At 37.1% G+C, this 25,840-nt stretch overlaps 1 protein-coding gene across 5 annotated transcripts in view; it reads right to left on the minus strand.

Moving 5' to 3' along the window:
- Positions 1–351: 351 nt before the first annotated feature.
- Positions 352–25,840, minus strand: part of ATRNL1 (attractin like 1) — a 451,738-nt gene continuing 426,249 nt past the window's right edge. For all 5 annotated transcript variants that reach the window (XM_051618375.1, XM_051618376.1, XM_051618374.1 and 2 more), the window contains one exon: positions 352–3,835. In XM_051618375.1, the coding sequence (XP_051474335.1) occupies positions 3,711–3,835 (125 nt within the window). In that variant the 3' untranslated portion in view covers positions 352–3,710. The remainder of the gene's footprint in view (positions 3,836–25,840) is intronic.

Raw genomic sequence — 25,840 nt, forward strand, 5'->3', positions numbered from 1 at the left:
CCCACTCTATACAAGCCCAGGTTCTGCAAGGCCTGCTTTTGCCAGCTTTGTTCTTCTTCATTAGCGTTTAGAAAGCAAGTATAGTTGAAGACAACATGGGAAAATCTGGCCACCTGTAGACAACCGTAGTTCTGCTGTTATATTCTGTAAGCACCAAAAATAGCCTTAGGCATTCCATACTTTACTGTAGAGATAATCTGAAACAAGTATCAGTGAATTACAGCTTTTCAGGTAATGCTGCACCCTGGACATTGGAAAAAATAGTTAATTTATTTAATTTTCCCCAGCACGTGAAACATTCTGGATAGGACAACTTTGCTTAGGGAAAAAAAAAAAAGAGAGAGAGAGGGATTTTTAATTACCTTTAACAGAGACTTTTCCTTTATTGTCAAGAAACCTTTCATATGGTTTTTAAAAACTGGCAATGAAATTAGATACATCATAATTTTGTAATTTCGATTAATACTATGAAAATTTTTATGCATGAAGACTGAACATCCTGTTAAAGTGATGCCAAACTAAAATTCTTACCATCAGGATTCCAGCTCTCTACATTAGATTATTTAGAAAATAATTATTGCTGCAGTTTTTATACATGAATTCCATGTCCCAGTCTGAATTGTCCATGTTTTTTTTATTTGGGAAGATGACAGAGGACTCTAACTATTAAGAGAGCAGTCAGCTATGAAAAGCTGGGGAGGTGGAATCCTGACAATCAGAATTTCACTGGGGCTTACTTTCCAGAACAGCACTTAGTTGTTTATTTTTCATCCAATATAAATCTCATTAGGGCTAAAACAGGCCATTCAACATTTTCTGACTCTAAGAAAGAGCTGAAAAGTTAAATTGGAGAAGAGATTTTTTAAAATTGGCATTTTCATGAAGCAATAATAATTTGACAGCTGGTAAAACATCTGACGTACAGTGGTCATTATTAAAAAGTTTGGAGTTGCCAACAAGTAACAAAATTTAGTTATCAGACATGTTACACTATCTTTATACCTTTAAGATAGAAAGATGTAATAGCTACTCTGCAACAGTGTTTTGAGATGTGTTGGCAAACTTCTGGTACTTGTGTGGCCATGACATAAGTATTTTTATTATATGTCTTTTACTAATTTGCATGCAATCAGAGACCCTGGGAGAAGAAAGATAATTTAAGAAAAAACATTCTCAGAGTGAATGAAAATGCTGAATGATCCCATCACAAACATGCCTTTCTTGTACAACTGAAATAAATTTCTAGCTGCTAACACAAAAAAAGTGGCTGATAGCTATTTGCCCATCTTCAGTGTTGCAATAAAATCTTTTAATCCCTTTAAAACTCATACCTGCTTTTCAAGTAACTGTCACACTCTGGTTCAGATACAGAGGAATGTCATCCTCTCTGAGTGAGAACAGTCAAAACTGATCCTCAAGATTACATGGTCTTTCTGTGCATGGGGTTTCCAGTACATTCACAAAACACACACTGGATATTTCTTACGTGAAATGTTTAGGTTGAGGATAATAAAGAGTCTGGAATATATTCCAGACAAGTGGTTCTTTCCTTTTAGCTTAAGTGTATGCATCACATAAACCAGCTCCATCCGTTTATATTCATGCGAACAGATCAACTTTAAAACTGACAGAAAGGGCTGTTTTCAAAACACCATTTTTGTCACTATGCTAAGCAGCACCGATTTAAAGTTCCCAACAGAAGATTTTAAAAGGAATTTTTAAAATTCTAAGACTTAAGAGACTGAGGCCAGAATAGGCAATAAAATCAGAAGATTGTGATGGTGTTATTTTAGGATAATAATCTTATTTTAGAGATATGGAAATACTGAAACAATCATGCCAGCATAAGAAAAAAATTATACCATAATTCATTAAGTGCATAATTTATCCAAATAATAGAGCAGTCATGGTTAGACACAACCTAATATTCCTGTATAACTACATACTGTACAATTGTTCCTTTTTATAGTTATTTTTACATTTAGTCCTCATCCAAATTAAGCTGATATCTATGTATGAATGGTGTTACAAAATAAACACAACTCACAACAGGGCTTTATTACTGCTACTGCACCACCGTGGCATGCAAGTAACTATGGAATCAACTATAAACAGTAAAATGTCATCATTTTTCTGAAATAAAAAGAACATGAAAAATACAGATATAGTAGTAAACATCAAATATCTTTGTATATCTTTCATATTTACCAAAAGTCTATCATTATATGATGCATTTATACCTCTGTATCATTCTTCTGTACTAGTAGGGTGGCAAATTTGGAGTTGAGAGACTATACTGTCTAACAAGCTCATACAAAACTACTGGTTCATATTATACTGCTGTCAACATGTAATGTGTAAATGAGAACAAGACACATCTGCTACTTACCCCTTAGCATTCTTACTCCTTTGTAAATTAATGAATTTTGAGTAAATAAAAAGACTGAGGGCTATTAAAGCTGTTTGCTAGGTTATCTGTTGTGGTGACCAAGCCCCCAAAAGATTAATGTCCTATAGAAAGGAAACTCTTCCATCTGCGAGTACTGATTGTGGGATGTTCCACAGTGGATGTCAAATTTGAACACCATTGTTGGAAGCAACTTGGATTTCTGAACATTTCATTTTTGTTATGCAGGTTAACTCCTTTACTGGTGTGAAAGCATGAGATTAAATTCTGCAGCTGGGAGAACAAAAAAACATTCATACTTTATTATAAAAACAAGGGTGAAAGGGCTGACTGGGATTCATTTCTTCAGTTTTGAGATCAGGACAATATATAGATGCTAGCAAATTTCAATACTGGAAAGGGAGCAGGTAGAATAATAGCAAGTTAAACTCTCCTTAGATTTGCGATCTTGGAGACTCTCTCAGAAAAAAAAAACAGCAAACTTGACTGAGAAGGAGCTTTTCCATGCTCAATTAATTTTGCTAATCAGTTACCTGGTATGGGGGACACCCATACACTCTTTGTAAAATATATGATTCAGAATTCAGAATAGACTCTTAGGAACAAAACCATGAAAGCCCACGCATCACTGTGCTGCAGCCCAGATTATGATTCTGAGGTTTTTGCAAGGTAAAAAAAAATAATTAAAAAAAATGCTCAAATCAAGTTTTTATGGAATTATCTTTCAAATATGACATGTGGTATTCTTGGGTTATACCTATGCTGAATTCAAAAGCTGCCTACCTATTTTGGGCAATGCTAAGAAGCATCTAAATCCAAATGATCTTCTTTATTTCCTGCTTGCTGGAAAGAAATATTAATGCTGATTACAAGGAAAGAACTGTACAATTCTCATTGTTACATGAAGCTATACAAAAATGTCCTTTAGTTTCCTGGAATTTGCTTGGGTTTCAATTATACAATTTCCTTGTACATTATAAAACAATGTACAGTTTCCCCTAGTTCTGTTAAAGAATTTTCCCTGCTCTGATATGTTCAGGATCAAGAATACTAGGTATTTTATTCCACATTTTGTTGATATCAGGATCCAGTCTTTTTATTAAAGCTCATCAAACATACTCGTAGCTACCATAAGTTTGTTCTGCTTTGGGGTATAGTAGGCTGGGTGACTGTAACAGAGCGCAGTACCTCATATGTGCATTCATAGATTTGCCTCCATAAAAACTGAGGCTGTAGTATAGCTTTCAATGGAAGCCATTTAAAAAGAAAACATTACAGAATATACAATTATTGTTTTCAAATCTCAGACGCAAGTTCCTTGACGTGTTGAAAGATGATGTTTTCGATTTCTGACTCCTGAACTCTTATCTTTACAGTCCGCAGGCTTCTGTTGTGAAATGTCTATCAGTGCACTTGCAATTGCAAGACCTGTAGGATAAACAAAGGAAAAAGATAATTTAATGCCCAGCTTTCCTCAGAAGAGCTCCAGAGCAGTCTGATGGTTCCTTTCATGCCAAATTTTTCTGCTTTCCCAGAAGTGATCAGTTTTATTTCTGAGTTTGATAACATATTCTCACTTCCTAAAATGCTACCTAGTAACAGTGAAGAAACAGAGGAAGCAAAAAAGTGCAGTTAAAACACTAGACGGGAAATCAGGATAACTGAGTTCCATCTAATTCTCTTATTGATTTGCTGTGTGATCTTAGCATCACCTCTCTTTATCACCCTTTTCTTGGTTATGTGGACCAGCAGCTCCCTGACATGGATTTTCATTTACTGTATGTTTGTGCATTGCATTTAGAAATGGATGAAAAGAATCACATTGGAAAATAAAAGAGAAATGGAGACCACTGTGAAGAAATAATTGTATCCTTGAATATTTCCCTTTGTAATACACATGCCTCCCTTATATGGGAATATTCAGAGGTTATTATTTACCATGAACAAAAAGATATGAAAGTATCTTTTCAGGATGCATGGATTTGTGAACAGACATTGAACTGTGATGGTGTTGGCATGGATAAATTCTAAATGTTGACAACTCAAAAACTCTTCTTTTTCAGATTCTGTTAAAGTTGTTGAAACCTCATGACCTGTTACAATCTTAACAGGGTATTACAGAGGGCACGGATAAGTATGCTTAGAAAATGAGTAGTTTATAAGAATTAACTCTTTCACTTGCTTGTTATTACATGCTTACTAGAAATTACTGGCTTCTGCTGAAGTGCTGTGATTGACAACACAATACATGGCAGTTCTGAATTTTTAAATTCACACAGGGGTTACTGCAATGAAATGGATTAGGAGGATTCATATCATTCATATGTTCTACTGCACCATGCTGTAAAACCATGACAGCACATCTATATGTACCTGTAATGTGGGATAAAGATGGTGCTGGCTCCCCATCCATCTCCATCTCTAACCAGTACCAGTACCACTCCACAAGGAAACCCTTGAAAATACTTTTCACCATGCTTAACAGGCAGTCTCTATTTTTATCTCAGGCCAATAGCAAACTCAGTTTATCCATTACAGAATCCAATTTTGCAATATTTTTCCTGCGTTCCCTCATTGCAACACTTATCTACTACGAAACTGCAAAAAATATTTTTCACTTGCAAGTGTTTCTACAGGCTTCCTCCTTCGTGTATGATATCCTGTCAGATTTTGTTCAGGCTTCCAGTATTCAGAAAAAGAATCAATGCTATTGCACACTGTAAGACTTCTTTTCTTACTTCACCAAAATGTTGCAAAAAAATTAAGGTGCATTCAGCTTTTGGAAATGCACAGCACTATACTGCAAAAAGCTAAGTACAATTATAATTTCAGAATACGTAAGAGCCAAGATTAATTAAGTTGTTTTCCTCACAAACATATATTTCCTGGCATGAGCTAGTGATGCCTTAAATTGGACTTTGATAGATTAAATTTTTGAAATCTTTGAGGCACCTTTAAAGTATCATCAGTATCTGATATTAGTAAATTCAGGGATAAAACCTAAATAACTTTTTAATGGTTGTTTACACGTGATCCTGTCTCTAGCAGTTAGGCATATGGAGTTTGCTAAATGGCATGAATACACTTAGGAAAACAGATTATCCATTTTCATAAGATATTTTAAAATACACTTGGATGTATGATGCTAACCTTACTTTACATAACAATTAACAGAAAGGAAGAACTATTTCCTTCAATTCTAGTTCTGCATACTGGGATATACTGGCATGTAGTTAGAGTTCCATTAAAATCAGGTCACTACAGAAGCTCATTTTTCAAAATGTCACATGAATCATCTGATGAAATTCCTTTATTATGTTCTCTACGCCCAGCCTAGTTCCTTGTTATCAATGCAATACAATTAACTGGGGGAACAATTCATTATTTCAGACTGGCAGTCTAAAGGAATTTCATTTACCAAGTCAAGCTGATGCACAGACACTGTGAGCAAGCAAAATTTACATCAAAATACGACAGAAGTTTTGATAAAAATGCTGTGGCTTAAATATTCATTAAAAGAGAAAAAACCACAAAACATTCCCTTCATCTTACAAGTTTTGTGTATAAAAAAACCCAAATGGAATACATTTACAGTCATTAAAGTTGGAACTGTAAATGGTATAGTGCTCTACATCTGTTACCTCAATTCATAAGTGATTTCATTTATCCATCTTTCCTGAATGCTGCCATTTAAATATCCTAGCTACCATCCAAACTGGCATTTTCCAAACCAGCACATGGCCTTTGGTTGCTTCTGACTCTTGAAGAAGGCGGCAGAAGGAAACAGTGGAATCAGCAAGCATCCCACGTGGAGAATCAATGGGTCACCCCTAATAGTCTAATTTCTGGAACTTCAGCCTTCAGCGGCAGGACTGGACCTATTTTTAACTTTAGTTTGTTTTTCTACTAAATGTTATAGAAATAACCTGACCTAGTTATATGCAGCTAAAACAACCTCTAGCTTCTTTTAAGGATATATATGGAAAGACCATTAAGAAGTGAGCCCAGTCAAATACATAAGTGGAAAGTATATTTTTGTAAGACATAATTGCATCCACAATGAGAAAAACACCAGCAGTACAAACTTGGTTATCTTTAGCAGAACTATTGTCTTTCCTAATGGAAGTTAAATGGTAATAGTTTATTCTCAGAAAGTAAGTGTCTAATCATAAAATTACTGGTGTGTGAATTTTTGGGGGGTTTTTGTTGTTGTTGTTGTTTTTTACAATTATGCAAAACAATTAATAAGTACAGGAATAAAGTACAGCACAGCAAATGAGATTGTCTTGAAACGTACATTCCCGATTTATACACAAACAGTGCTTTAGTTCTGCATCTCAACAAAAGCATCTGAAAAAGTCATTCATTTTGAGATGCTCTCCTCCCAGTCTCTGTAAAAACAGGCAGTACTATATATTGTAATTTTGCAGCAAAACAGCTTCATTAGGCGTGAAAGGTTAATTGCAGGTTTAAGTGCAGTTCAGGGAACAGTGCACGGGTTTGTAGTGAATAGCACAGGCTGCTACAGGAAGGCTGAGTGCTATAAACTGTTTGCCCTGCTGAAATGTTTTACTACCTCATTTACTAACTGTCTTCTTTTACTGCTTGTATTTGTAGTTCTTCTAAACCTTTAATAGCTACAGTTTTATTTCATTGTAATCAGATTTAAATGGAAATACCCATGCTGGGGTGTTTAAACATTTTTCCTCTCATTGTATACAACTACATTTGAACTGAGGTAAGGCTACACTATCTCTCCAAACAGGAAAAAAACACCTTACATTGAAAAAGTTAGTCTTACATGTGCATATTTAAAACCTTTTTTCCTCTATTGTTCATTTTAATGAGAAATGCATTGAGCTCTAACTATCCCCTCTGTTAAAAGAAGGGAACAATGAATGACCTCAGATTCCTAGTTAGGCAGGTAACTGGAAAAATTTTGTTTTTTTTCAATTTAAATATGTGTTATTCAGAGATAACATTTGGATAGATGTCTTCATTTGATTAATTTCTACACATTTCCGTTGTTACACGGAATCAGAACATTCAGAAAGCTGAAGAGAATAAAATAACTACAGTTCAGGTAGATCAATTAGGTTTATCTGACATTTTAACCAAAATTATAGTAATTGCTTAAGGTGACTTTAAGGAATGAAAATAAAATGACAGCTGCTACACACAGAGAGACTGAAACAGAAAAGTCTGGCTAAGCACTATACTATTAAAGTCATAGTTTTGCCCTTCAGCAGCCTTCGTGTTACTTCCATTTGTTGATTCTTTACAGACGTGTCCCTGTACTTGCTCACCCAACAGTGGACAGAGTCCTTTTATCATAAAGCATCTGTTATTTGAAGTCTTTCCACCGTAGAAGATGCAATGCCCAGCAATATCTGTGCAAATGGATCTAAGGAGGTTGAAGACATTCTGAGGAAGTGATGAGAATTACAGACCCTAGTGCCTCATGAAGATGACCATGGCACGCAGTGAAACCGGTGAAGACAATTCCATGCTCATCAATAAAGCTACCAGTTATGTAGGGAATTTTGATGAGTTCTGTTATTATCTTATTATTTCAAGTCCATAAAGAACTATTTTAAAATACACAATGTATATTATGTGCGTACAAATTACACTTATATACAAAACCACCTTGTTAATAATGCAGTTTTGTATTATCTGTTTCTTAATTTGATGAAGCAGAGCACATTCACCATAACCTTTATGGATGCATACCAGAAATGCATACATTTATTCTTCACAGGAAATATAGATGTTAGCTAAAGTGTCTATAATAGCAGAAGAATATAGCTTTCAAGAAGGTCGTTACTAGACAAGTGTTCCTGTGTACCCACTGAAGAAATTCTCTCACTTTCTATGAGACATTGTGCTAGGAATGATCTCATTCAGTTTAGCTGCTTGGCAAAATTTTCAAGGTTGTCTGGTTCTTGCCACACTTTTCCTGTTTACTCAATACAATTTACTCCGAGTGGACTAACTCATTAATTTTCATGACTGAAAAGGTGAGAACGCTGTTTGTGCAACATACTCCCGTGCTACAGATCCCAGTCATGTCAGGAGATATCCATCGATCCAAAAGGCACATAAAATGGAACCAGAACAAAATCTGGGATTCAAAAGCATGACCCTCAAATCCTTCTCATAACCACGTACAAACCTGATGCTCAAGAGCCTGATTTCCAGAAGAAAAAATAAGAGTCATTTGAAGTTCAAGACTATCCATGGCCTGAGGAACCATGTATCTCACAACAGAGTTAAGTTCATTTTGAAGTCAGAAAATAGCCAAATCCTTCACGTGAGGGCCCTGATCTGGCAGGTGTGTCTAGACAATATCCAGAGATCACGGACTTAGTCACAGAGAAAAACAATCATAAGCAACCGCCAAGAAGAATAATATCTTCATAACCTGTCATACTGAATGTTGTTGTTTGTGGGGTTTTTTATTTGGATTAGATTTTTTTAGAAAGGACAAGCTGACAGCACCTCAAAATCACAAAGTCTTTTTATGGGCTTCCTTTCCTGTTTGGAGCATGGATGTGTATTTTAAGTTGACATCACTCTTACAATGAGAAAGATATATTAAACTAACTAACCTAACTAGGAAATTACTTTGGGCAAGTAACCCCATCATTTTTTTTCAGTGATAATTTTTGCTAGATGGGAAGACAGCCAAGACTCCAGGAGGTATGTTTTCCTTTTCATATGCGTGTAACTTAATTAAATAAGTAAAATATGAGACAGAGCTTAAACCATAACAATAATAAACTAAAAATTAGCGTGGAATTAAATAGCCACACACTAGTAGAGGAAAGATGTCATGCTCCTTTGTATTATACCCTTGGTATTTAGTAATAACAGCTATCTATAGGGCCTAAGAAACTCTTATTCCCAGAAGAGACTTATAAATTACTTGCTGTCAGTTTGTGGGAAATGCAGACTATACAATAAAGGGTCTTGTACGAAATGTTCAGCCTTTACCTAATTTTTCTCATTTTGAAGAGGAAATGGCCCTACATGTTTGCCTGAAATATTTGTGTTCCAAGGAGCCGGTAGTGATGTGTTGTGTTTTTTTTTTGGTATATGGCCAGGCAGTTTCCCCTTCCCTTTCAGTGTGAGATATTCGTAGTTTAGTCTGTGATCCAGATCTGTACAACATCTGGTGTCTTTAAACTATCCAGCGTGCCAGTGGCTAAGAGACAGCATGGGCTGTTTTGTCTCTTTGGCTATGGACAGGCAGGGATGCACTTTGGCATAGCTCTTATCTATTCATCAGGGCAAACAAACACTGCTGATGAAGGGGATCTAACGAGGAGTGGGAGACACTGTGGTAGGGGGACTGGGGCAATCTAATGATTAACTGAAATTTTTTCTCCCACCCTCTTTTCTCAACTCAAGGCCTCCCGGAACACAACAACTATAGAACATAGAATCATGTAGGTTGGAAAAGATCTTTAAAATCAAGTCTAACTGTTAATGTAACATCATCAAGTAGACCACTAAACCATATCCCTGGGTGCGACATCTACTCGTCTTTTAAACACTTCCAGGGATGGTGGCTCAAACACGTCGCTGGGCAGCCTGTTCAAGTGCCTGACAACCCTTTCTGTGAAGAATTTTTTCCTAATATCCAATCTAAACCTCCCCTGGCACAACCTGAGGCCTTTTCCTCTTGTCCTGTCACTTGTTAGTTGGGAGAAAAGACTGACCCCACCTTTCTACAACCTTTCAAGTAGCGGTAGAGAGAGATAAGGTCTTCTCCTCTCCAGGCTAAACAATCCCAGTTCCCTCAGCTGCTCATTCACTGATTACTTTTACAAGGAGCTACTATGAGGTTATTGCATTTAGCTGGGCTGTAGCATCAAACCTGTACAGCAATCCGACCTGTGCACCTTGCCCAGGGAAGGCAGCAGAAATGGAAGTAAAAATACTCTTAACCAGTGGGAGAGGAAGACTGAGCTAATGGCTGATGTGAGCTAGGAGAGGACTACTCTTCTGAAACTGTGTATGAGATGATAGGCAGGGAATGGTAAGTCATGGTAGGTCTTGAAGATGAATAATAACGCTTGAAGCAGCAGCAGAAGGGAGTACATGGAGCTACTGAACATTACTTCTGTAATAAAAAAAGTCAAGAAAAAGTTCTGAAATAAAGGTGGTTAAGACTGTAGCTGTTAAATGTGGCAGTGACTCAGAAGTAAGCTGCAGAGACCCTTGGCAAGGGCTTTTGCAATGCAGAGGGAAGATGGTGTTTTGGAGAGGCTGCAGCAACAGAATTCACCAAGACTATGCACTCTGTGAGGAAGCAAAGGAATGATATTCAAAGAGTAGCTGAGTATGACCAGAGGGACACCAAGGGCAATAGTGTCATTAACACAGACTCAAGAGAAAAGAGTGGAATGCAAACTAATATGAAGAAATGTAAAATGTTGTGGGAATGAGAAATAAACTCTACAAAACTGGCCTGTAACCTAACCTGTTGGTGAAGGAAACCAAATCCAGGTGTATGGAACAGAAATTTCCATCAGAGTCAAATACATGCATTTTCTACAAATAAAGGAAGAAACTGAACTATAGATACTTTCCAAGGATCTCTGACACCTTGCTTTGCCAAAATATCTTTGAAGGGTAAAGCCCACATTAAGGCTATAACGGCTAAACAACATTACTACATATAGTACCTATTTCTTGGACCCCATTCCTTGGGGCTCCTTTAAAGCTTGTCACAGATTTGTCCAGTGATGTTAAGAACATGACTGTCTCCAAAGGAAAAAAAAATATATAAAAAAATAAATAAAAAGAGGATTGTAGCTGACTACTGAGTCTGAAGATAAAACTTCCCCTCAAAACCTCTTAATGACTCACTTTAGATATTACAGTAGGCTTGGGAAATGGTTACATTTAGAAAAATTTAGTAACAGCTCCTAAAGCTGCAATACTTATCAGTACTAAGTTTCAATTAATAAAACATTTAGTTATGAAATATATTCCTGTTGCAGAAAAGCAAAGCTAACAGAATTAAAGCATCTTGATGTTTTTTTCTAAGAAGTTTTTCCCTGGAAGTAGTTACAGACAAGTAAACTATTGTTAGATCATTATTTTATTCCATTATTGTAATTTTTTGGACCTTGGACCACAAGCAGAAGTTACAGAAATCTAACTGTTCCTTTGTCTTCCTCAACATAGCTTAATTTATAGAAAATGGTGGGAAATTTTTGTGTGCAATTTTTTTGTTTTTCCTTTTACATAAAAAAAAAATAAGCAACAAGTAACTATTGCATGAAAAAATATGCATGTGATCAAACTTTCTCTACCCTGCATTTCTTGAATGTAAATTGTGAAGACTCAATCTGGTGTATCAGTAGCAAAATATGTTTACATTTTTATGGGGGGGAAAAGAATTTTTATGGGATACATAAGACTATCAGAAAGCTATCAATCAAGTACATCAATGGCAAATCACCAGTACTTCACAAAATAATTGCTATTTTAAGTTATTTGAAAACAACAACAACAACAACAAAAGTTTTGGGTTTAATCCATGGCTGTTAAAACACCTAAAAATGAATAATCTGCTTAGAATACAAGCAACCTTCATGCAGATTATTTCCTTTATACTCTCCTGCTGAGTATTACACATCATGTGTTAAAAAGCAAGTAATTACACAGTTTTATATAATGGACAGTAATATTTCAAACATTTGGATTTTTTCTGCACAAACCATTACATTTGCACTTTGATTACATCTCCTTTCCATTGAATCATTTATCTATATATTATGAAAAACATCTCTATTCTTGTGATGTTGTGCAGCCGTTTAAATTGTTTTCAAGAAAATCACTATAAACTAATTTGCTACTCTGCAAAAATTTGGTGAGATGCATTAATCATGCCACAATCTAATTTGCTCTTGTAAACCTACTTCTGTAGGAGAGAAAAAAAAATCTACTTGGAGTACTGAAGAAGAACTATTTTCACTTACTTTTAGCAATACCTGGGTTAATACAAACAAAATTGTAATTGGTTTTGTTTAGAAGTCAGTATTACAGCTGTGATCCAGTTGGGGTTAGTTTATGAACCCTCCTCTATAGTAGTTATACATATCTGGGTTGCAGAAGCCTCTTCCAGATCAGTACACTTGAGGTTACTTGTACAGCATTCTTTTATTCATTGACTCTATCTTCAGCAACCTCATTTTTTGGGGATGGTGCATGCCAATCAGAGAAAAATGAAAATGTGAAAACTAAAAAATAATGAGCTTGAGTCACAACATTTTTAAAGCTTTTTACCCTGATCTATTTGTGCAGCTGGACTCTATCCAGCTAAAGCTTACTAAAGATCGTGAGTTGGATGAACACCTGTGAGATGGATTGATCATCTGTATAAACTGTGTGTGATTGATTCTTCATTAATACACTGCTGAACTATCATTTCATGTAATTAAGTCATCAGAATATCTGCACGTGTGCATGTGCATATATATGTATGAGTATCTGGGAAATGGAGAATGTTTGAACACAACTTAGCAAACAGGAGAACAGTTAGGAGAGAAAGCAGAAGTAGTCACTGGGGTTTGCTTCCCTCCAGAGGGGCTTTACTTGCAGTGGGTGATTTAAAGCAGATCTGTTCCTGTCAGTAAAGGAAATCTGGGGGTGATTAACCTCAGCAGGTGAAATTCAGTTTTTGTGAATACCTCCCTAATGTTCCATCTGGAGCATAACATATTGTCAGATTTGCAGCTTTACTACTCTTCTCCTCATGACAAGACACACAACCTTAAAGACAATAGGTTTAAGGGCCCAAGAGGGGCCAATTCAGCCCTTACTGGAGATAAAACAATACTACTTTCATCATCATTTACTTTAAAGAAAGAAGATCAGAGCAATAATCCTCAAAGATGCTGTTTTAAACTCTTGCACCTATATTTTGCAGGTGTTGGGGTTCTTTTCCCACTGTCAAAAATTGTATTTAAACCAGGAAATTACGAATATTTTCTTACAAAGAATCATAATTCACCAGAAATTCAATTGGATTGCAGCTTAATCAGAAGTAGGCATGATATCTGCAGTGCTTTCCTATAATGCATTCTCACATACTAGTTTTTGCCAGCCTGCCATTCCTGGGAGTGTTCAAGACCAGGTTGGATGAGGCTTGGAGCAACCTGGTCTAGTGGGAGGTGTCCCTGCCCATGGCAGGGGGGTTGAAATTAGATGGTCCCTTGCAACCTAAACAATTCTGTGATTTGGTGTTGTTTTTTTTCCAAGGTTGATGAAGTACTGGACTTGTTTTCCGTTTCCAGCATACTGCTGCAACATAGCATCCTTCTAACCACTGTTCAGCTTGTCATTTGTTTCTGGCCAAAAAACAATGCCAGTTTTTCAGTATCCTGCTGATTTTCACAATTAGACATTCAGTGCATCCCCAGCTACATAGCCAGCAGTCAGTCTGACAAAATGAACAATCTTGGGAGTGTAACACAGAATTAAGTCAACAAGTCAGAAAGTGTGCCCAGAATTTTGAAGCATATTTTGAAATATTACTAACGTGACAACTTCAAGGTCCTCAGGATCTCTAACACAAGTTTTAGTAGTTTCAGTGCCTCATAATGCCCGAAATAAGGGGAAAAAAAAAGAAGAAACAAATGCCTGCTATCAATATTAGGGTGGCTCCATCAGCAAAGCTATCATCAGCTTATACAGCACATTAATTTTTATTAATTCCATCAGAAAAGCTTGGTAAAAGGCTGAAAAGCTTAAACCATAAAGAAATGTAAAACCCTAAGATTTTATAAAAATAGCTCTGCCAAAATCCTGGTCAGCACCAAAGAAAAATAATTCTTAGTGGGATTCCAGAATATACAGGCAAGCCATATAGCTACTAATTTATTTTTTCCTGAAGCTTCTAGATTACACTGAATAAACTACAACTTCAATAAAATGACACACTCACACCTGGTTACTGTCAAAAATGTATGGAAATAGGGCTCCATTTCAAATACTGAATGTTCATAATTGATCACACACACTTTGTACTAAACAGTCAATGCAGCAGAGCACCATTTCTGTTCGTGTGACACATGGGTAGAGCAAATGACAGAAAGTGAGACAGTAATACTATGACTACGTATCCCTGAAAATATAGGATAGAATTTTTCTGGTTGCAAAAGGCCCTTGAGGTCCTCAAGGCCAACCGTATCATACACTGTAAGCAAGCTGCCTAGTTTGGAGAGAGATAACTGACAGGAGATAGTTTGTTACTTACATTCCAACAGGGAGCACTCATTGACTAATTCATCAATCCGACTATAGCATTTGAAAGACCTATTCTTGTGCACATATTACCAAACTTTTTGCCATTTAAAACATTCCTCTAGATGCCCCTTTGCTTCTAAGGGATGTAACTGGAAAAACATGAGGAACATCCTCTTAACACACAAATTCAGGTTCAGTGTTTCTCTGTTTAGGAACCACATCCACAAGAGATACAGGAGCCATGAAATACTCCTTTCTTGGGATCATATTTGGCATAAATCTCAGCATGATGTGCAAGCAAAGTAAAATCTCTCACTCATTACCTGTTGAACAAGACTCATATTACTAGATGGATGTGAAAGTTAAAGGTAGAAACCAAGTGAAAGACATAGTCCAGAAACTCTCAACTTCAAGTCAACTTCAGATCCCAGAAGATGCACTCAATGAAAATAAATGTTCAGATACTGAATTTACTACAGCAGCTCTTCCTCATCACTACTTACAGGAACAAGTGGCAGAAATGAAACCAGAAATAAGATGATATAGCAAGGGATACACTCGGAGTTTTCCAACCTTGGGATGGTTCTTTGAGACAACAGGCAAAATTTAGAACAATTCTGTGCATTCCACTTCACAATATTTTCATTAAAAATTGACACGCTGTAGAAATCACCATGGGGCTTCATATTTCCAGGATGTGATTAGGAGCTAGTTTTCATTTATGAATTTTCAAAAAGGTTTTACTATGTGATGAAGGAGAAACAAACCCTCAGCAGGACATTAGAATTCCCTCATTGCAATTTTTTTGAATCTCCCATCTGTTTTTTAAAAGCAGAAATTATTTTCATTCTTCTATTTTCTGTTTAACTGCTGACCTTTTCCCCCTCTATTTTTTCTCATATGCTTTTTGATCACACGTGAAAAACTTGGCTCCAGTTCTTTCATTTCCTGATTTTCTATATTTCAATTATACTTTAATGGCTATATTTACAGTGATGATGATACAAGAGTGTGTTGTGAATGAAAGCTGTTTTGTACTACCCCAGCTTCTGAGAACTGCTACAATTTGAGTTCCTTTCTTCTGTAGCCTCTGAAGTGCCTTCTATAACATAATAATATAATAAACCTTGAATCTGCTCTTCCCTTTGCAATGCAATCCAGCATTCTGTTTCCCATAATGCTGCTACATTATGATTTGCAACTATAAATAATTATCCTAAGTTATAAAGATAAAATATAAAACTTTGAAGCCCTACCATTAGACAGCATACACTTGAGACTCTGAAGCAGCCATAAGCAAACATTGATTTTCATAAAGAACAGAAAAGAAGGTGATAATGAAAAGCATGGTTCCTGCTTATGATTAGTTCACCAAAAGCTTGCTGCAATCTTGGGTACAAAGAATGGAGGCAGCAAGCAAGCAGTGGCAAACTGCACCTTGTTTCTAACAGGTGGGGCACCAGATTTTGTGACCTCTATCTTAAAAGGTAAAGGGGGAAGAAACCACGGTTGTGGGAATGGGATTTGACAATGTGTGAGGTTGAGTAATAGAAGGTATTATCCACCGAAGGGGGAAGTGTCAGAGATGAGAGGGACTTATCTAAACCTCTGCAAGGCTTGTGTCCAGATGTGTGAACTTGTAAGTTGATTTTTGTTTGTTCTGTCTTGTATGGACAAGCATTCAATATAAAATCCGTGGAATATATAGGATTCCTGGCTTTTTCCTACACTGTTTTTCATTGCCCTTCTTCAAAGTAGCCCCCCATTTTCTCATTCTTGCTTTTGCTGATTTTTGTTCCATTGAGCTTGAGTACTTATTTTTCTCTTTCTCGACTTCCAGTAATCAGGAATTCTCTTTGTGAATCCAGTGTTAGTTACTAAGGGTGCTCTAATCCCCTTCCACACTCTTTCATCTCTTTGGTTTGTACTAACGTGAGGAGGTGGTAGTATGGCAAGTTTTGAAAGCTACACATATCTTAATAGTAATTTAGATTATTTGTCCTTCTCCTGAATTCTCATTTTAGTGGGCAATTATTTTTTAAGAAAAATACACACGACCACTGTTTACAAAGTGAGATAAAAATAACTGTTCACATTTGAACTATAATCTAATTATTTCTTTAAGGGTGATGAAGTAGCCTGTAAATAATCTAAATACAGCCAGCCTTATTTCATTATTTCAGTCCCACATGTACTTTGAGAAAAACATTTACTTTCAGGATTTTAAAAACTCTGTGCTAACTAGTGCACATTTTTTAGTGCAACTTTTCATCTTTGATGTGTTTAACTGTACTTTCACTAGTGATGCTGCAAAAGGGACCAAACTGTGTTTTTCTCACAGGGATGGCCTCAAGGACACAGTTACCCTCTGTGCAGCATGAGACATGCACAAAGCTGCTGATGGTCCACAGAGGCTGAGGCTGTGTGGTTTAAGTCCTCTCCAGATCCACTGAGATTAATTTCAAGGGGAGGGAAGTAGGACCTAGAGGCTCTTATAGAAACAAGCAGCCTTTAGTGTGAGGTACATAATTGCTGTGCTCTGCTGAAGCTGCATATGCTCAGCAATTTAGGCAACTGGGTGCTTTATCTAGGACAAAGGCATGACATGGTTCTTTGCCTTCCTAAACCAACCTATTGCCCTGAAACCTGCCCCCTTGTCCATACCAGAAGTTGCATTAGATCTGGACAATGAGATTTTTTTAATGAAACAAATGATTAACCATGTATGACCCTGTTAGATCTAAAGCTTGGCAGGTAGACAGGCTGAAGGAGTGACCTAGCAGGAACCTTATGAAGAGAGGTGTAAGGTCTTGCACCTAGAAACACAGTTCTGCAGTTCAGACTGAGATCCACCTTGCTGGAGAGCAGCCCTGTGGAAAGGGACCTGGTGGTCTTGGTGGATAACAGGCTCTTTTTTTTTTTCCCTCCCCCCCAAAAAAAGCTATTTTAAGTCATATTTTAGAGCTCTAATTGACAAAATCAATTTGTACTGACCTTTCCATAGTGGTTTAAATATGAGGACTAGAGATGCATCCAGGGAGGAGAAACAGTGTTAAAATACTGAGCTTGTTATCTCCAAAATGCAACACACAAATAAACTAATGCATGCTAATACAGTGATTAGCTTGTTTGCCTGGGTTTAGTGCAATGACTGTGTTTCCTAATGCCATCATCCAATGAGAGATGGTTTGGTATAACACTGAAGCCAGGACAGCTCTTCTGAAAACATAATATGCTTAAAGTTTGCATATTTGGCTTTGTGCAGCCTGATCTAATGGGAGGCATCCCTGCTCATAGCAGGGAGTTTGGAACCTGATATTCTTTAAGATCCCTTCCAACCTTAACCATTCTATGATTCTATGATTACTGATTCTTTTCTAAAGACAACTACTTTTGGAGAAACATTTTCAATCATTATATGCTTTGAGTTACTGAAAGATTGCAATACTAGGCAAAACTGTAATGGATTGTTGTTGGTTAGGTGGGATAAGGATGGAATTACAGACATGTCAGCTGGGATGACTACTGTGTTCTGCTTAAATTTCATAGGCATTGACCCTTCACAGCATCTTCTCAGGAGAGCAAATAGCACAGAAACTACCTAGAGGAAAGTGCTGTCCCCTCCATGGGGTTGTCCCATCCCTCCTTTGTGAAAAAAAGCAACAGGAGACACAGACTTTGCCTTCGAGCTTCCCAGAGGACCACACTCAATGGACAGCTGGCATGCCATGTACAGTTCCAGTGTCTGTAGGCTAGATTAGGTACATGTTTGCAGACCTCTCAATGCAATGAGGTTCCACACCACAAGTGAGGCCTCGGAAATCCTCAAGAACATAAATACTAATTTAAAAAAATAGTAAGAAATAGAAATGAAACTGGTAGCACCACAGGTAGTCATGGAGTCTTGGAATGACCACAAGAAAGCTGGGTCAACATCACTGGTACGATGTATACTGAAACAGCTTGGAAAAAGCCCAATATTAATTTCATGAATGAGCCTTTATTCCACATATGAAAGTTTTTTTGATGCTGACAAAAGAAAGTATAATATTTAACATTCTAGGATTTCAGGGGACATAACAATCATATTAAATCAAGGGATGTTGTATTTGTGGATTGGCATTGTTTTCTGTCCCTTGCAATTCCAGAATGATAAATGCTTTCCTTTGTGTAGGAAAGAAAAAGTTCAATTCTAGCTGTGCATTCTATGTATTCATGCTACAAATTTTTGAGAGGTTTGGTTAAATCCTCATAAATTTAAATGGTTACATTAAAGGTGCTAATAAGCATTTTGGGGGGTTTGATGTTTTTTTTTTTCTTCATCCACAGTTTTATTTAAGAGTCCCCTTCAAGATACTTTATTTTTTAGGGCAGATGAAACAAGATTCAGTTATCAGAGTTCTTAGGATAACTGGTGGGAATACTGCAGAAGTACAATGTGATCGAAGCCCAAAAGACTAAGGGCAAAACTGCACCAGCTCCAGAAGTACAGAAAGAGTTGATGTGTACGAGACATATTAAACACTTGCATTTGAATTTTTAATTTAAAAAATAAATGTCAAAGCATTTTCATTAAGAATGTGTTTGTCCTGAATGCAGCTCATGTGCTACTCCTTGTTATGGATAACACCCTTTACTTCTTATCTATTTTTAACTCCTGCTGAATGCTCTAGCAGTTCCAACATCTGATAGGAGGTTGTGGGTTGCTGTGTGTTTTTTTTTCATTTTTCTTCCATTTTATGTTTTCAAAAACTGGCACAGAGTATTCCAGTAATAAGATGAGAGTTAACATACCTTGTTGCCAGGATTTTCAAATGCAAGTTATATCTTCTGGATTGCACAATTCAGGATGAACAGGGTGCATCACTATGCCATCTAATGTGACTCAGCTTTGAGAGCTTCAGGGCTTGGCTCTCTCTTCAGTGCCCTAAGTACACACAGCTGGATTTTTTTTTAGACATCAAATACTGAACACGTAAATAAATATATAACTAGCAATCTGATTTCCAAAGATATATAAGCATGACCCCAAGAAAGGATTATTTTATAATTGTATAATTCTGTGCATGTTCTGAGTGCTGGGGAAAAATTCCTAGAACATGGCCAATTTTATCACAAAGGTTTCAATTGCTAGGTTAGATGCACTGAAGAATAATATTTAAAGTTACACAGAAAAGCATTCTATGTATGTTCCATATTACAGCATGGATGGATAGAATGGTTCTTCAAAATAGTGTGACAGGTTTTCATTTTTTGTTTTCAGTGCTTTTGCTATTAATGTTACTCAGACACCTTCCTGTGACCTCTACCAGCCCCAGTCAGGGACACAGCTCCCACTGTGCTGGGTGTAATAAGTGAGAACTGCACCAAAGGCCTTCCAATCTAAACAACCTCTCCCTGTGCTTAAATTTTCATGTTAAAAGAAACATATTCACAAACCTCCTTAACCCACAGACTTTCAAGTAAGGTTGAACATGAAAATTTAGCCAGACTTTTCTTTGATGCAATAACGTACTAGGTAATAAAAGTTCTGCAAATCACGATCAGCTCTCAGCTACACCGTGTAGTTCAGAGGCATCAAATCAAATTTTGGACATCCTGTTATACAGCTGCTACTGAGCAGACCTTTGTAAACAGCTACATTAATGATGTAGAAGAAGGAACATAATCTACCTCACTCCTGCTTATCTGCATCAGCCTTGCAGTTCTAACACAATTTTAAAAATACTATTTTACATTAGAAAAACATCAATATAAATACTACATAGATCTATCGAGCAGCAAGACTGCATTAATCATGAATTTTTTTAAGAGAACTAGACTAAATTATTGTGAAAACTAATGAACAACCTGCAAAATGTAGTGACTTGCGTGGTTAATTTCAATATAAAAATTAGTAAATCAGTTTTATTTAAAAGCAGTCTATATTTAGAGTTAAGCATAGAATACCTACATAAAAAAAAGGATTTGAAGTGTTGAACAGATTGTAATATTAGCACAAAAATTCTGGGAAACTTTTAGGACCTTTGCAAACAAAGCTTTGTGTAGAAAACCACACATACAGAAGTTACAGTAGAAAGAGAAGAAGTTTCCAAATGTTGATAGATTTTAGGCTGGATGTGTCAAAGGATAAGCCTTGACACTGTCAGGCAGTCTCCCTTGAAAATTTAGACTCCATATACAGAGATCTTCAGGTAAACCAATTTCTGCTTTCACCTCTGCCTCCAAATGCTGGTCTCAAAGGACTACATTTCAGCCAAGACCTGTCAAAACCCCCAAATGCTTTTCATTACTGAATTCCTTCTGTATGCTCTCTGTCAGCTGTGTTAAAATAATAAAATCACAACCGATTGATTTTTGAGAAGGGGAAGACCCACTTCAACTCATCCCCTGATTTTGTTATTTCAACATGTAAAACTGGGGATATTTTAAAAATTGCTGTTTGAAATCCATGCTTCCCATGCCATTTATGTGGTTTAAAGTAGCACTGGGTTCAGAAGAAGTTATAATACAAGTAACTTTCTGTAGGATCACTGTAACACATTTTAGTTGTGCTCCCGTCAGTGCATAGCCTTTTAAATGATCATTATTAAAGATAATCCACTTACAAGCATCCAGCACAGACTAGGTGCCTTGCTTTGAAATAATAAATTAAATTTTTATGTTCTGATGTATCTGGGAGGAACTCAGGACATTTCTAAAATTCCTTCAAGAAGTGATTCTCTACAGTTTTTGTCAGCATCAAAGGAGGAAAATACACAAAAAAACACACTTCCTAGTTAGGAAGGAAACAATGTTTATATCACCTAAAAAGGAGGAAAGAGTCTTTTCAAATTGTATGTGTAGACAAGGAGCTTAGTTTGGATGAAGCAGTTGCAAGAACACCTTAATGGGGGACAAGAAAGCAATTAACAATGAAAAGTCACTGAAGCAAAAGATAGTTCTAGAGATTAGACTCTTATTGAAACAAATGCTTCTCTATTTGATAATAATGAATTGAGCTGGAAGATCTGCAAAACCAGTTCACTGAACACATGAGAAGAAAATAATAATTTGTTACTCAATTATAGCACAAAGCTTTCTGACCAGCACATTGCTCAACAGCATGAGTTAAATAGAAATAAGAATCTTGGGTAAACTGAATAACACACTAGGCACAGTATTAGTTGAAATTGCAATGTGATAATTATGAAGATCTATACCAATATATCAACTTGTACAGTGTTTTAAAAACACAACTAGAATATGCTTTGTCCCAACTGGATAAACAACATATTCAAGGGAACAGAGATGAAATGGGCATAGCAGGAAGGATAGGGCAGGGACAGAGGAAGCCAATAGCACAGGGAAGAAAGGCACAGTGGTGGAGTGAAGCTGAGCATGGGGCAACTGGGGAATATTCTGAAATGAGAGAAATTGCAGGGACAGATGTGTGAAAGAGAGAGAAAATTAAGAAGTGAAGATTGAGAGAGGTACATTACAGGTGTGGGAACAGTGATTAAATTAGAGAAATCCATCAGATTTGGACTTTGTAAGGGGGACAAAGATCTGAGATTCATCTCATCTGCCTTTAGGCACCTAGCTGAGACATCCGAATCTGGAAGGTATCACATGAGGTTTGAAAAATCAGTAGAAAGGCATGTCCAAAAGGAATTGAGATTGTATTTGGGCTGAACTGGCCTTGCACAGAGGCTTTCAGAAAGAAACTTAAGTGATCTGTTTAGGAACACATTTAAAATAATATGCACAGATTATGCGAAACCATTGGATTACATGGGACTGCTATAAAAAAATTAAATGAGGGAACAATAAACATACAGATCTGCAAAAATAGGTGTCATGGGGAATTGTTATTATAGCCAAACATGAAGTTACACATCTGGACCAATAATGTGGGATATACCAATTTAAAGCAGTGGCTTCAGAAAGGCTCTCAATTCACAGAATCACAGGACCACTTAGGTTGGAAAAGACCTTCAAGATCATCGAGTCCAATCATTAACCCTACTCTGCCAAGTCCAGCACTAAGCCATATTCTCAAGCACCACATCTATATGACTTTTAAACACATCCAGGGATGGTGACTCAACCACCTCTCTGGGCAGCACGTTCCAATGTGTGACAGCCCTTTCAGTGACAAAGTTCTTCCTAATGTCTAGTCTAAACCTCCCCTGGCACAGCTTGAGCCATTTCTTCTTGTTCTATCACCAGTTACTTGTGAGAAGAGACCAGTGCCTGCCTCTTCACAATGTCCTTTCAGGTAGTTGTAGAGGTGAATGAGGTCTCCCCTCAGCCCCCTTTTCTTTAGACTAAACAGCCCCAGTTCCCTCAGCCACTCCTCATAAGACTTGTTCTCAAGGCCCCTCACCAGCTTTGTTGCCCTTCTCTGGACACACTCCAGCACCTCGATGTCCTTCTTGTATTGAGGTGCCCAAAACTGGACACAGTATTCGAGGTGTGGCCTCACCAGTGCTGAGTACAGAGGGATGTTCACTTTGCTGGTCCTGCTTGCACACTGATGCAGGCCAGGATGCCATAGTCACTATGCCTTAGACTTCCTGCAGCTGTTACTTCCCCCACAAGTCCTTCTCTGTTCACCAGCAGCAAGTCCAGAAGGGCACTGGCCCTGGTTAGCTCCCTCACCAGTTGTGTCAGAAAGTTATCTTCCATGCACTACAGGAACCTACAGGACTGTTCTCTCTCTGCTGCATTGTATTTCCAGCAGACATTTGGGAACTTGAAGTCCTCCATTAGAACAAGGGGTAGCAACTGTGAAAACTCTCCCAAATGCTTATAGACTATTTAATCTACCTCCTCATCCTGGTTGTGTGGTCTATAACAGACTCCAACCACTGTATCACCCTTGTTGGCCTTCCCCTTGATTCTTATCCATAGGGAGTCAACCCTATCATCACTTTCATTAATTTTTAGGCATTCATATGTCTCTCTAATATAGAGGGCCACCCCACTGCCTTTTCTTCCTCACCTATTCCTTTTGAAGAGTTGGTAGCTGTTGATTGCAGCAGTCCAGTTGTGTGAGTCATTCCACCACGTTTCACAAGTCAGATACGGGGAAATGATTTGATTACATTGTGGAAGTTCAAAAATCATATGCTAAATGGACTCTTTCACACTTTCAGTAAGAAAGATTTAAAGCCTGAACGCAGGAAACCTAGATGAGGTGAAAGTAAAGGAACTCATACAAACCAGTCATGAGAGTAGGTAAGTCAAGGATTCACAACTTAAACTCTGTGCAAAAAAAGGAATCAAGCAGATAGGCTAGAAGGCAAACACACTTGGAGGAAGACCATCAGAAGAAGAAGAAACATAACACTAAAGCACCCAAAGGAACAAATACAGGTGGGAGTGATTACAAAAACACCCAAGTGCCTTGTTAACAATCAGGTTTATATACATCTAAGTACATATAGTTATTCCAAATGAACACATTTCTCCAATAATTTGCTGACAACCTATTCTGTTAACATCTGAAGAACTCAGAAAAGATTTTCAGTAACTTCATTATGAAACACATTTTCTGAAAATATGGATTTCTACACTGTCTGGTAAATAAAATATTTTTAGCAAATGAAAACAAAACCATGAAATAAGCTTTCAGATAAGGAAAACAAAATGGAAATAATCCATTTTGGGTTTAGCCATCTGTAAACAATCAACATAAACCCCATCTGAAATTAAGCTGTAGATATCATGTACTTTCATGACATCCTCTACTTGCATTCCAGTCACCAAAGCTTTGAAGAAACTCAATTGTGAGTTCACTCTGCAACTGCTTTTTAATACTCCTAATGAGTATAACTCCTACAAGCTTTATGCAATCACATCTGATTAACCTTGTCCATTAACAGGGACAATCCTACGGGTTAAACTTAAGAATGAATAAAAGGAAAGGCAAAAATGCAGAAAATTTCTTTCCTACAGAAAAGTAGATTTGGGGAATTATGGACAAAAGTTTCTGGGCACCAAAAGATGTTAAAGATGTTGCAATTCCTGTTTAAAACTAAAACCCCCTACAAACCAAACAACAAAAAAAGCCCAAACTGTAGCACTTCAGAGATACCAAATCTTTATCCAGTGATCTGCTGTTAAAAACCCCCCTGTGCTCCCTGCCAGGAGTGTATAAACCCTGTACAGGAACCAGACAGTCAACATATAGTTGTACATTGTGGTTCTTACTGAGATAATCAAATTAAGTTTTAGACATTTTCTGCATGACTAATCTCTCTTGATTACATTTTTAAGTTTTTCACTGAATGGTTAGTTAATGATGCACCAGGTCTCTTTGTGGTTCTGCAGTTTCCAGCACAAAAGGACCACTGGACTCCACTTTTTGGAACTGTTCCTATTAGATGGTTTCTTGCCTTCCCTTGGAGGTGGGTGACAGAGATACAGTGAACCTTGGTGCTGGACTCAGCACCCCATGAAACCTTCAGGAGATTAACTCCATTTTCTCCTCATTGAAAAGGAGCTTCGAGGGGAATTGTTGCTTCCCAAGAACACCAGCCACCCCCAACCTGCCAGATTAAAGAGGGGAAGAGAAGTGGGTGTTCAGTGCTGAACAGAGGACAGGACCTGCATGGATATCCTATCTGTCAGACTTTGTTCCTCTTCATTTAAGAAATACTCCCAATATTGTTAATCTCTTCCTAGAGATATCTACACAGATGCTCACCATCAAGTCAATGCATCCACTGCATGCTTAAGCTTATACACACACATTTTGATGAGGATGCTACATAGACCTTTCCTGTCAACGACAGAAGTATTTATCCCTTAATGAAATAATCTAATAAGAATTCTAAGAGATTCACTTTTTTTTTCTTTTTTTTTTTTCTTTTTTTTCTTTTTTTTTCCCCCATTTCTTTTCTTTCTCTACAGCTGCCTTCCACAAAAATAAAATATATGTGGAAAGAGATGATCTGCCCACAGGTTTCAGGACTTTTAATATCAGAACTGCGGAATGACCCTCAAGCATTTGCTTCAAAATCATTTTCCAACAGCCTCGAGGCAGCTATGTATTCAAATACATTCTCTTTGCAAATCTCTTTCACAAACTGAGGCTAATACCTGCAGTGTCTAGACGAGATATACATTACAAGGGTGTGAAGGTCTTTATAAAATCTGATTGAAGGGAAATCAATATTTAAA

The sequence above is a fragment of the Apus apus genome, chromosome 4 (genome assembly GCF_020740795.1).
Source record: "Apus apus isolate bApuApu2 chromosome 4, bApuApu2.pri.cur, whole genome shotgun sequence".
Taxonomy (NCBI): Eukaryota; Metazoa; Chordata; class Aves; order Apodiformes; family Apodidae; genus Apus; species Apus apus.